General features: G+C 39.2%; 2 protein-coding genes across 2 annotated transcripts in view; one reads left to right on the top strand and one right to left on the bottom strand.

The window, feature by feature from the left end:
* Window positions 1-7,789, bottom strand: part of NUSAP1 (nucleolar and spindle associated protein 1) — a 13,934-nt gene extending 6,145 nt beyond the window's left edge. Inside the window, exons 1-8 of the mRNA XM_085306604.1 lie at window positions 7,623-7,789; window positions 6,687-6,752; window positions 5,392-5,580; window positions 4,019-4,187; window positions 2,930-3,025; window positions 2,100-2,212; window positions 1,351-1,416; window positions 969-1,156 (exon numbers count right to left, since the gene is read on the bottom strand). Coding sequence (XP_085162730.1) covers window positions 969-1,156; window positions 1,351-1,416; window positions 2,100-2,212; window positions 2,930-3,025; window positions 4,019-4,187; window positions 5,392-5,580; window positions 6,687-6,752; window positions 7,623-7,715 — 980 coding nt within the window. The 5' untranslated portion in view covers window positions 7,716-7,789. The remainder of the gene's footprint in view (window positions 1-968; window positions 1,157-1,350; window positions 1,417-2,099; window positions 2,213-2,929; window positions 3,026-4,018; window positions 4,188-5,391; window positions 5,581-6,686; window positions 6,753-7,622) is intronic.
* A 330-nt stretch (window positions 7,790-8,119) lies between these two features.
* Window positions 8,120-11,870, top strand: OIP5 (Opa interacting protein 5). The gene is made up of 5 exons (XM_085306594.1): window positions 8,120-8,395; window positions 8,476-8,542; window positions 9,570-9,692; window positions 10,167-10,248; window positions 11,331-11,870. Exons 1-5 carry the CDS (start codon window positions 8,128-8,130, stop codon window positions 11,487-11,489), a joined length of 699 nt encoding a protein of 232 aa, XP_085162720.1. The 5' UTR covers window positions 8,120-8,127; the 3' UTR covers window positions 11,490-11,870.
* Window positions 11,871-13,304: the final 1,434 nt, after the last annotated feature.

Below are 13,304 nucleotides of genomic sequence, written 5' to 3'. Positions count from 1 at the left end.
GCAACCCTGTCTACCATGCTCTAGGTGACCTTGCTGAGCGGGGAGGTTGGACTAGCTGATCTCCAGAGGTCCCTTCCAACCTTACTGATTCTATGAAAACATAAAAGTTATCAGGAAAATAGATTATAATGCAACAGATACTTGAGATTAACCCTATCTTTAGCAGGGGAGAAGGATTRGAGCAAAAGAATGGAACGTTTTAAGATTAATTTCAGTCATCATGGAAAGTGAAGTAAATTGAAGAAAATAGGGATTAATACATCAATTGGAAGCCAGATAAGAAATAGCAGACAATGAATTTTGCTGAAGGAAAAGCTTCTGGGCAAAAAAGTATTTAGCAATGGAATACTTTAAGGACTATTCTGTCAATTCCTTAAGTGTTTTTGTTCAAAACTTACAAAAAGTTAGTAGTAAACTAATAAAAGTTTATTGATAACAAAGGTTTAGGAGACATTAGTRCAGTGGAGAATTAGGTTACTGAGTAGGAAGAGCAAAGAGTCCACCTTATTTTAAATGGAAATTAAATTTAATGTAATAGCATCAAATATGAGCTCATTCATTTAGGACCTCATCATGACTTTCTGGTATCAATTTGCTTACACACGCGCACACCCCCATCCCCCCCATCATGGGTTTACCCCAAGGTATAAGTAGTTTGGGGTAAGAGAAACCTGTTACCATTCAGAGGACCATTATGAGACTCACCTRGAATATAGCATACAATTCTGTTAAGTCATCTCAAAGACTAATTAATTCAAATGTAAGACAAAAAAGTGAAGGATGAAAGAGGCAAAATGTAAACAGCAAGRTTTAAACCATGAGGTTAGGCTGAAACTTAGAAATCACAAATAGTCTCATGTATTTCAAGATCAGAATAGAGATAAAGTCATTCAATCACAGTCAGTATTTACCATTCCATGTACATCATATCAAATTACTGATTGATAGCTTTGGTTCAGTCTTTTTACCTGACATTCATTTTGGTTGTTGAGAGGACAGAAGGATTAAATGAAGAYTTCCTGGATAAAATACTTCTATTTGCAGCATTTGAAGTACTGCGTGGTGAGCGTCGGAGGCTGGTAGGAGTGCAGGTGGTAGAAAATCTGCCTCTCTCTGGATTTGGGCTGAATAAGAATGTTTTGCCATTGGAATGTTTCTAGGGAAAAGCAAAGCACGAGTTAGCTCATTCCACTAAAAATATATTAGGAAAGCAGCTCAGAGGAAGGAAAAAAATACATACAATGAATCAAAAGCATATAGTCTTTTCTGCTTTCAAAAAAGAAAAAAAAGGATCAATTTTAAATATAAGAAGTGAATCTATTATTAAAAAGTGATCTGAAAAACACATACCTTAGAATTGTTATGCGGAGTACCTTTTTCCGATACCCTTAAACGATTTGATTTTTTGGCCAGGACCTGCCAAAATTAATTTGTCTTAAGTACCTATATATACATACATTGTGTGGGTCAGACAAGACAAGTGTAACATTGAGGAGTGCTAGGATTTTGATATGGTGACATTAATTCTTATTCCAGTATTTCTGGCACTGTTCAAGTCTGCTATACTCTGAAAGAGTCCTTGTTTTCAGTTCTCACACATGCAAGTATAAAATACAAAAACTAACAATCAGGGCCACCAAAAATAACATATAATGCATATAAACATTATTCTTTCTTCCTTTAATTTAACTCCTGCTTTTGGAAGAATGATTCATCTGCAGCAATTCAAACAGTCATAAATAAAAGTTCCAGAAGATGCTCCACAAAGTAATTATGACACAGATAGTTATAACTAACTTAATGTCACTTTTGAGTAAAATATATATATATATATAAAATTTTAATTAATATTAGCTATATATAAACTATACAAGCTATAGAAATTTTTATAAAGTATATAACAGTGTATAGTGAGTTACGTAGGACTCCAGTTCAGTGGAATGCTACGATCAATGAAATTGCATGTACACATGATAAACTACTTACAGATCTAAAGAGTTTCTGAAGGATTTTTAAATAAAGCCTTTGTGGAGGTAAATGAACACTGACTCTGAATTTTAAAACTGTGTGAACAGTGGATGTCTTGTGTCAGAACTTACCTTGACTTCACTGAGAGAACTGCTGCAGTTTTCAATAATTTTTTTTTTCCTCTCAATGTAGTCAGCAATAGATTCCATTTTCTTGAAGTGAGCCTCATGTAACTTTTTGAAGTCTAAGTTCCAAAAATAGGGAGAGTTACATATCTGATAAGATCCTAAGAAAAAGTACTATTAAATACAACAGAAGAAACTTGCAACACCTATCACTAGGGCCTGGGAGAAAATATAAAGATCATCATTAAAGATGGCATATCTGCATCTGATCAAACAAAAAAGGAAATAGCATCTGCTTTACCAACTACCTGGCTAAGTATGTGGTGCATGTTCTAAAGAATTCTCTAGTTAAAAGAAAAAAAAWTCCTAAATTCCTTTACCTGGCGATTCAAAAACTGAAAATGTGTATCTGTATTTTAAACAGTGATCRAAATGAGCAAACGCATGGTAATACACCACAAGAAGTGGTATAAAAAAAAGTGAAAGCTAAACAAGTAGGAATCGCAGCATGACTTCCTACTCTTTGTTGTTTTGACCGCTGTGAATGTAAGTATTATACCCAGAACACATCAAAAGACTCAACGATCACTTCTAGATGAGGTACCTAAATCATTTACTACAATAAATATACAAGAAACCATTGGTAAGTAAACCTCCCAATGTAACCTTCCGGAATATGGTCTCCTCCCCTTCCTTTCCTCCCCCTCCTCCCCCTCAATTTAAAGAGAGGATTTTTTCTCAAGTGAAAAGAGAAGTTTGATTCATAAAAATTGTAGGGCAAGTCTCCCTTCACATACAGGCAATACATCTATTTATAGAGATGGTAAGTATCTTACTTGGTGTGGTAGCTTTCATTCCCATTTTCCCAGATTTAGATCCACAGCCTACATGTAAAGGGATCTTTCCTCCTGCAGGATGAGCTAGAACATCACCTGGGGCAGCAAGATTAGGCAAGGTGGTTAGAACTACAGGGCATCAATTTAGTGTCATTAAAGCCTGTATTGTACAGCTACCTAAACCTCAGGATATACTTTATAACGTGTGCTTCTAATCTTAACCCTTTTAAATGGTATATGTCAGTAATGACATGTCTTGGTGAACTACAGGCCCAACATGAATTTGCAAGCCAAGCTAGGTTATTTTATTTTGAATTATTGCTTCCCATATTTTATGCAGAGAATTAATATAAAACCTGTACCTGTTACAACTTTAAATTTATAGAAGGTCTTTATCTGCTTAATAAGCTAGTGATTTTTTTTAAAAAAAAAGTTTTGATACCTGATAGAATAATCACCTTTTGGCAAATTTTTCAGCCACTGAGTTACATATACACAGAATATGAATTTATTTTTAGTCATTTCTGCCCTCAGGTCAGCTTTTTAAATCTTGTCTCTACMTGTGTTCTTAGTATAGTATTAAGTACTAAAAGAACATAAATGTAATTAATTATATTTCATTAAAAAAACCCCACAAACACACAGATTTCAGACTGAGTTCAGGAAGTAGGAAAAGCAAAATGAAGCACGAGGAAAAAAGTTCTCCATTTCTTGCCTCTTTCCAAAGGGGCAGAGTAACGTATCAATGGTATTCCTAAAGGCACTGTTCCTAAACAAGGTGCAAGATTCAAATATGCTTGGATCTTTGAGAAGTCCTTCACTAAAACCAAACAACAGGACCATAGTTCTGAAGTCAAAGCCAGCAGAACCATTATATTGAGAACTACGTGAAATTCTTCACAACACATTAAGCAAATAAGCACACAAGCCCAAGTTCTACAGATATTTTGGAGGTATTCCCACTAAAGTACAATTGGTCTATCAAATCACCAGATATTCCACAAAATCTTTGTGGACACAATCAGATGCACCTTGTTATTTTAATTAGTACTAGTGACTAAATTTACTTTTTTGGAAGTTTTTACTTACGTTCTACTCCACTTCTTTTAGTAGAAGTCTTCTCTGGCTGCTCTTTCTGATCCATACCCATACCTGAATTCTCAATGGCTCTCTTTTTTGTTACTGGTTCATCGTTTTGAAATACTTTCTGTCCCTCTTCATGCTGGGGTACTTCGTTTTCTTTCATTTCTGAATGCTCCTGTGGTTTAAACGTACTTTGTTAGGCAGATTTATTCAACTGGGTATCAGAGAAGACTTTTCACTCTGAGGACAATCAATCAGTGCAACAGACTGTCCAGAGGAGATAAGCAGCCTCCACCCTTGGAGTTTTCTGAGACCAGAATAGATAAGGCCCTGAGCAACATGCTCTGACCTCATAGCTGACCCTGCTYTGAGCAGGGTGAACAAGAGACTTTCTTAAATCTACCCTGAATCATCCTATGATTCTATCCACCTGCACAGCTATAGCATTTTAAAATAAAATTGATTTTTTGGGGCAAAACAAATTCGTTAGCCGTGTTACTTTTTGCTACTGTAGCTGTGATTATTGTAGGCTTTTGCTTATTCAGACCTCYCAAGAAAGGCTCTACCACTTAAAAACAATTCCTCTTCCTTTCATGTCCCTCCTCTAACTTTACATCAGTAGAAGCCTTTTATACAGTTCTGTCTTAATTCTCCCACTACCTGTATGTGATTTTAGAGGTGGTGGTGTGGAATCTTATGCTCCATGTAAACAACATCCCTCTCAGTCATACAATCTGTACTTAAAAAAAAAAAAAACTCACATACAACAAAAACAGCTCCCCTCCACATAGCCTCCACCAAATAACCAAACCAACACAGCCACCATACACTTTGAAATTGAGAGAAGTGGGAAACCTCCAGTTCACTAGAGCAATTAATCTGCCTTACTACTGGTCTTTATATTTCTTCAGGAAAATCTAAGAGTTATTTTTCAAATAGAAAAAAGGTGTTCATATAAAAAAGGGAATAATTTTTTACAGTTTATGAATTTTTACTRCATAGCAAAGTGAAAACAGACTGATTTTAGTTAAGTTTTGAAACTAGTCTAACATTCAGGTGAATACTATGATGAACTAGTGGATATATTCTGATAAAATAYTTTGAACAATACATTCCTTTGAGGAATTAATCTTCTTTTCTGCAACTAATATCTCCTCTATTTCTGTCCCCAGCCAAAAATCTATAGAAAGAACAAGTTACTTGTTCATTTTGGAGTAGCACATAGTCAAATCAGGCAAAAAATAGTGCTATAAAGCACAGAAAACTAATAATACTAGTAGGTCTGCATAACAAAAAGCAAATGTTGTCTGTTAAATACTGGTAAAATGAATCAAAACTCTGTTTAACTTATGCTTCATTATACGAGTTTGGTAAATCACCTCTTTCCYGGCAGAAAATCCTGTATTGTCTTCACTGCTATTAGTTTCCTCATTGGAATTGCTCTTTTTTCTGGYTGCTTTCTTTTCTTTTCCACGTCTTTTTGTGATAAAACACACTGGATCAGGCATAAGTTTCTCCTGATTGTTCAGTTCATCTGATTCAATGGAAGGAGATGCGTTTTCAGAGTCCTGTACCAGATAAAAACCATCATGTGGAACATATTTGACACACATGTATATCAGCTATTACAAAGAGACAGCTTTAGCATTACTATTGAAAAGGTGTGCTGTTCAGTGGCACAACAATCAAGGGGCGATATCTAGGTTCCCAAAGTACCAAAGCTRATTGTCAGAAGACCTATAGTTGTTTCGTTGTATGCATGCCATTCTATGAAGTCATTAAAAAAGAGTCTAATACTTGATATTAAACTTGACTTGCATGATGCTGTAATCCTCCAAGATTTTTTAATCTCTCTCTCTCTCCTTTTAAATTACCATTTCATAGAAATAAAACAATAACCTTATTGTACACTTAACATAAATATATYACATATTTTTCCAATATCTCATTACACTCTTCATGAAATTACTTAAACATTTATCAAAGCTTGGTAAAATTAAAAATAAACTTACAGGGATTACAGAAAAATTACTCCTCATGTTTTAAAAGAAGCAGGTTATAGATCTCTCAAACYGATTCCAATTTACTTTTTATCAAAGATGAAAAAACATTGCCATACTCAATAAAATGACTTAACTTAAAAAGAGAAAGCTTCAGAAAAAAATTAAGAAAGCAACATACTAAGAGATGATTGAAGGAAACATCCCAGTTCTATCTATTWTGTAATAACATCGGTAAGCAAGTTGTAGTAGATAAAAAATGCTTTGAGATGAATATCTAGTTCCTTTYATCTAGGTATTTTTACATTTGATACTAACTAGCATCTGGAGCCAAAGAGACAAGAATTAAGATTTGGTCAATAGAAAGTGAAGTGCTCGTGTTCACAGAACAATTTTTTTTGCTTATACTGAAAAATACATTGCTATTTTTGGCAATGGGAAACAAACCAGCCTTCAGTTATACATGGGAGCACTTTAAAGCTAATACCAACGCATCTGTTTCAATCAGTATGCAAGCACATTAAACTAAAGGCACTGTCCAAAAAAMCAAAAACTCAATATTTTTGTTACAGTCTGCACCATATTAAACACAATCTTCATTACATGTCAAAATTTTCTTGTTATGAGGGTAGATATATCTTCCTTAAAGAGAATAACTAGTTTCTTGTTATTACCATATTCTCATTTTCTTGTTTTGCTCCATGAAAGTGTTGCTTCAGTGCTTTCAACAGTTTGTCTGCCTGCAAAGAAATCAGAACATACAAACCAAAGATTGCATTAAGTGATCAAAGACCTGCACAAACCCAGATAGCAGCCTAAAGTGAGACCAAGGCAGCAAGCATTTGCTGAATCCAGTAAAACAGAACTCTTAAAGCATGTCCAGAGACACATTAAAGTCAGCCAGATTTGAGAACATACTTAAGGCCCAGACTAACTGTGCAGCATACACTTCACAGCACAGAGATTTCCCTGACTAGGCTTGAATGTTCTACAATAAGAGACYACATTACCGGCCTAGCTGAACCAACACATAAAATTGCAGCCGATTTTTGCAGTAATTTTATCCAGTTTCACACAAAGCTATCTCCTCAWCCCTTCTGTATGATCACACAGAATAATAAAAACATCATACCATCGATTTTTTAAGCTATGAAAAAAAGACTTCTAGTTCAGACTTGATTTTATGCTGACCTTTCCAGTTAAATATTTAGAAGTTAAGCACAAACTAGAAGTTACACGCAAAGCACGCACAAAGGCCCAAGCATAAGTCTCAGTCCTGTGAGGACAATTAATCCTTGCTCCAAGTTAACGGGTAAGTGGTGGATTTGGGGCGCGTGTTTCCYTTTGAAGGCTGCGTGCCTTCTTGGACTGGTAGCGCAGGCCTGACTTCTGCTGAGGGAGCTACCAGCAGCGCCTGCTGAGACCGGGCCAGTCATATGTCTGTGGGACCAAGCAGACGGGCGCGGGCTTTAACTCCCCGTTCTTAACTCCTGCCCGCCAGACGGTGGGCGGCGAGGAGCGGCAGCCCAGCGCTCCCAGCGCTCGCGCTCGGCCCCGCGCTACCCACCCACGCGCCCGCCCGCGGCCGGGCGGCCACCGCCCCGCCTCACCCGGAGATTAGCCTTCAGCCCGGCAGCCTTTGCTATCTGCTGGAGCTCGATGTACTTCAGCGAGTCCAGCTGCYGGAGCGAAGAGAGCGCCATGGCGGCGCGACCACCGCCCGCCGGCGCCAACTGCCGCCTTTCGAATCTCGCGCTCAACTGACGCGGCGCCTTGCCCCGCCCCCACCGTTCGAACTGCCCTGCCTCGCCCTCCCACTGGCTGACCCAGGCGAAGGGGGCGGGCCTGRGGCAGAGCAACCACCAATAGCGACACGGCACAGGGCTGCCGTTCTTTTCAAACGCGATAGGCGGTCCCGACAAGGGGAAGCCCCGCCCCCTCCTGCCTGATTGGGCGGTAGAAGAAGCCCCTCCCCCGCCGTCGCCCATTTCCCAATGGCCTCAGGGGACGAAGATTGACTTGCTTTTCGCCCAGTGGCAACGCAGGGCTGCGTCCCATGCTCCAATGGGGAGGCCGAGAAGGCGGGTGCCGCTCTTGAACGCAGGGCGGGAGAAGATGGCGGTGCGGCGGCGGCTGCAGGAGATGTTCCAGGACCCGCAGCCCGGCGGTGTCATCACAGTGGAGCGGCCGCCGCCGCCCGCAGCCGCGCGGGTCCAGCGGCCGCCGCCGCCCGCGGGCTCGGCGGGGAGGGCGCCGCCGCGGCGGGGGCTGCGGCCGGAGGAGTGGGCCGTGTTCCAGTGCCGCGGCTGCCGCGCGGTGCTGGGCGACTCGCTGCACCTGTGCGCGCAGGAGGAGCGGCGCCTCGGGCTCCTCGTCTGCCTCAGTCAGTGCCGGCGGGGCGCGGGCGCGGGGCGGCCGCCGGGGCCTCGCGGCGGGCTTCAGCCTCTCCGTCTCTCTTCGCAGAAGTCACGAACGACGTCGCGTGGGAAGAGTCGCTGATGATCGGCCTTGAGGGCGCGCTCCTGGGGTGGTAGGTAGCGGAGGCGCCTCCGAGCCTGGCGCCGAGCCCGCGTCGGCAGGCGGAGAGCGCGCACACGGGGGCCTCTCCGAAGTCAAAGCGTTGCTGAAAGCGTTTTTTTGTTTGGTTGGTTTTTTGTTTTGTCTTTAAAGCGTGTTTACTGAGCTGTCTCGTGGAATCGATGAAGTGATTTTTTTCTGATTTTTTTTTTGCCTTGTACTTCATAACTTTCAACCGAAAAATCTTTTGTACATGTATTGCTTTAATTTTCATCCCAATCAAAAGAAGTTTTGCCAGCGTTTACCTTTGCTAGCAGAGAGGAACATTAGAGTAATGCAGTAAAAGGTAGCCTAGCCTTGAACTCTTTTTCTTCTGTTCCTGCCTTATAAAGCATTTATAATCTAAATTACAGTATGTCTTTTTAGGTACTGAAAGTGAATAAATTCTGCTGTTCTATTCACTAGCCTATCAGTAAGAGATAGCTTTGGTAAACCTTTAATTAATCTGATAAGAAAGAAGTAAGATATTACTTGAAGACTGAAAGAATAGCCACCTATTTGCAAATTCAGTGAGAACTAGCAGAATCAGTATTGTATTGAAATGTTGTTTAAAAGGTTATTTCACAAACCACAAGAGCTAGAAACTTTCTAAAAGAAGGACTTGCATTTTTTTTCTGCATGAGGCAATAATCCATCTTGTGAGGAGGACTTTTTTCATCTATCTGTACAGCCTATTACATGTAGTGGTTTGTGCACGGGCACATAACTAGCATAGTTTAAACTACTCTGTGGTAATGAGCCTTTTATGCTCTTCCCTGATTGCAGCTTCACTAATTACAGAAATTACTTACGCAACATGCCCAACTTCTGATGTTTCTCTTCTCTCTGTGATTTTGTAAATACAAAGAAAAGTAACGCTACGCATTTTGTTTGTTCTTCTGGTAAAACCAGTGGTCTGATGTCCTCTGACTAGCAGGCAATATCTATGGTTTTAAAAGGTTTTCTCTTTAAACATATTATTTTCCCTTTTTTCCTTTCAGCGCTTTCAATGCATTATCCTGTCGTTCATGTGGCTTGATTGTGGGCTTCATTCTATATTCTACTTTCAGTGATCTGGCTTATCTCCGAGGCTTCTTCTGTTTCTTCAAGGACAGCATCCTTTGGTGAGTATGCTGTTTTATTATGGTAAATGATTTCACAGGAGTTTGCAAGTGATAAAAACAGCTGTTTTACTTTTGACTGAGTGCATTGGTRCATGAGTTTTAATATTCTCTTTATTTAAATTGCTCATGTTAGCACAATTCCATTTGATTTGCCTTGCACTTTTAAAGTTTCCTCCTATAATTTCAAGGATTGCAGTTGGAAATCTATTCCACTTCCAGAACATCTAAAGTAACATAAGGTTTCAAAAGAGTTCCATGMTAGATTTATAGTTCTCAGATGATGATGAGAGATCTTATGACTTTTAAAGTAAACTTACTGTTATGTTTTTAAATATTTTCATACTGTATTGACTGCTTCTGWCAACACTTTTAAGGTCTGCTTTAAAATCATCTTAAACTGTCTAAACAATGAATGCAAACATGTTATTTAAAAAGTATTTTTTTGTCTTTCCTCTTTCCCTGTTTGTCTTCCAGTTATCTCTTAAAAACTAAAACGATAATAGAAGCCTCTAAGGTAGATTTTCCTGCTTTGAGCCTAAAGGAAGAACTCGGAAAAGTAAGGTTTCTACATGACTTTTTACAATGCAAAAAATACCAAGTCTTTTTAGAGATCAGTCCAAAAAATATTGGTACATTTTTTGCTCATTTGTTCTTAAGTGCAGGTTATGTAGAAAATATTGGATTATACTGTAGCTATGATACATGTGTAGAACATACAAAACATTCTCTGTAACAACTTATCTTCAAAACAGAAAGTTCTAGCTGACTTTCTGACAAGTGTTACCCTGTAGTGAATGTGTATGTTTTTGTGGTACCTGATTGTCATCAAGAGAGAAGAGATTTTTCTGCATTTTCAAAAGAGAAACCCAGAACTGTACAGTAACCATGTAAATTGTGTCTCTTTCTGCTCCTCTTACTTAGCTGTTCATGAATTTAGCCTTTCTAGTAATCATGTTACCTAGGGAGGGAAGAAAAATGCTTTCTTAGTAGGTCATATATTTGGTCATTTCTTTAGGGAAATAGTGTTTAACTTTCACTCCAAATCCATACTTTATGTATTTTTGCCATGTGTTTTCCCACTTTTTTTTAACACTGTCTTCACAGCATGTACTACATCCTGAGTAAAACATAATATAGCAGATGAGTATTTCTATGTGTACCTCTATGTAAAGATAAAACAGTCTGTCCAGATCTTGTCAAAAAAGTTCTCTGGCTTTGCAAAACTTGTAATGAGTTAACCAGGAAAGATTATGTTGATCATACTAAGGCTCCAGCAGCTCTGGCTGCTAGCTTAAGTGGAGAATTTCTATGCATCTCTGAAAAGGATTCTGCTGCTGAAAGGCGTTCTGCTGACATGCATTCGTYTCAGGTAACACAAGCACTAGTTTTGGCTAGTTTGACTAGATTTGGGCACTAGTTTTGGCGGTGCTAAGCATACAGTATAGAGATATGCCGTATTAGATACTGATAGATATGCCAGATTAGATGTTGTAGTGATACAACAGAGCCGAGTATCATTTTCCATCTCGAAACTTGGCTGCTTTTTAGCTACTGAAGGTAGAGCATACATCTTTCAAGGACCTAGTGTTAGGACAACATTTTTCTGTTTGTTTATCTATCTATTTATTTATTTCCTAGCTAAAAGAAAAGCTTGTGATAGTCCACATGCGACTAGAATTGCTGATGAAGAAGATGGAGGAACTAAACCAGAAGAATAATGTGGCAGAAAAGCAAAGCACTGTGTCAGATGCAGCTGGCCTCATGCCAGGATATGCAAAAGTCAAGATGAACAAATAATAGACCATTTTAAAGAACTACTGGAGTTGTTTCCGCATCTCTGCAGGGTTTGGTCATAATGATGAAATAATGCACCAGAAAAGGTCAGAGACTTAATCTGTCACTTTATCAGTGTGTAGAAAGAACTTATGCTAAAGTGCATCTCTTCAGCCTTAAGGGAACGCTTGAAAATCCTAAAGTCCCGAAGCCATTTGTTTTTCAAAACAAATAGCGCACCCATACAGCACTGTACTCGGACGAAGTAGGACAACTGCTGTGGTTCTCCTTAACAATGTTAGGAGGAAAAAACAGCCTTTAAAAAGACGAATTCAGATTTTGGGGGACTGTATATCACCTTATTGGTATGTTTTATATAAAAGGAATCATTATAAGTTAAACCTTCTTACAGAGTTCTAAAATTGTCTTACTTTTACATATAGATGCAATGTTTATGGTAGCTAGCTGTTAGTCAAGTGGTTTGTTAGCTGCATCAGTTATGAGAAGCACTGTTAAATGGTGTCCTGATAGTCTTTTAAACTTACTTCTATGTGTGGCCTGCAAAAGGGGCCAGTGGGCATGTCACGGAAGCTGCACAGCATGCTCGATAGATGGGCATGGAAGGCACACTGCTACCTGGAGTACAAGGTTTCACACTACAAGTTCAAGCACAGTGTAAGCACCTGCCAATCCTCTGGAAGAGCAACTCCATGGCCGCACTGGACTGGATCAGTTTCTGTAGCTGTTGTCAGCCTCAGACCAGGGGCAACTGCCTTTAAAAAAATTTGAGCCCATCTCTCTGAGTATGAAGCCCTGAAAATAAGGAACATTCTTCTCTCCTCCCTTCCCTTCTGCTCAGTCATGGGAACATAGCTTTGCTAAAGTTGTGATAGCTGACCTGCTGCCTTCCCTTGGCCAGTGAGGATGTTTCACAGAAAATAGTGAAAGGGTACTTGTCAGCATTTCTGTTAGCTTTGCACAGGTTCTGCTCCTCTCCAAAGATTTAGAAACTCATTTGATGGAAAAAATGCTACTTAACCCTTGTTAACAGGACAGAACATCTTAGTCCTTAATTCCCTTTAGTAGCAAGATTAGTTGGAAGATTTCCCTACTGCTGCCTAGACATTTGAGTTTTAAAGCTTTCATTAAGCTTAGTAATTGCCTGTAATAGTCTAGAGAGGAAAATATTTACTTGATTGACTTAACTCTGGGGATGTGATTTGCCCTCCCCTACTTCCACTTCCACAGGSGAATGGCAGATTGCACTCTGTGGGTCATAGTCTTAGTTGTTTTGATCTGTTTGTAAAATAACTCTTATAATTGACTGGAGAGGTGAGGATGAAATTCACTGCAAAGTATCCCAGGGGTTTAGATGGGCAGCTGGTACTTATCCTACTACTTACGTACAACGTACCGCTTTTTGGTTAACAGTTCTGGGTGCTCTCAAAGTTTGTTCTGGTTGAGCAATAACAGAATATCAACAGCTATTCTGCTGGAAGAGGAGCACGTCTCCTTCAGTTAAATTATAATACTATATGCTACCTGAATGACTATTATTGCCGGTTTTAGATCTTTAACGGGCATGAGTGCAGAAATGCAGTGCTTTTCAATGACAGCTAAATTCAAGATATAAACATTATGTTGTAAGATGTTTCATTCTCTGTAATGATAAATGTTATCCTCTCTAAAAAGAGCTCTAGAGTTGCCATTGTTTATTCAGGTAAGGTTGGAATTGCTGTATTTGATTACTTCATTATTAAGAACAAGGAATTATTTTTGTAAAGTTTTGTACAGTGACTTCTCCACTATGTTTAAGGGCCCGTTGGTCTTTAACTGGGG

This window comes from Rhea americana, unplaced genomic scaffold (assembly GCF_003343005.1).
Source record: "Rhea americana isolate MKP2758 unplaced genomic scaffold, rheAme1 scaffold_102, whole genome shotgun sequence".
Taxonomy (NCBI): Eukaryota; Metazoa; Chordata; class Aves; order Rheiformes; family Rheidae; genus Rhea; species Rhea americana.
Note: the sequence above shows the minus strand (reverse complement) of the source record. Positions and strands in the feature narration are given on the sequence as shown.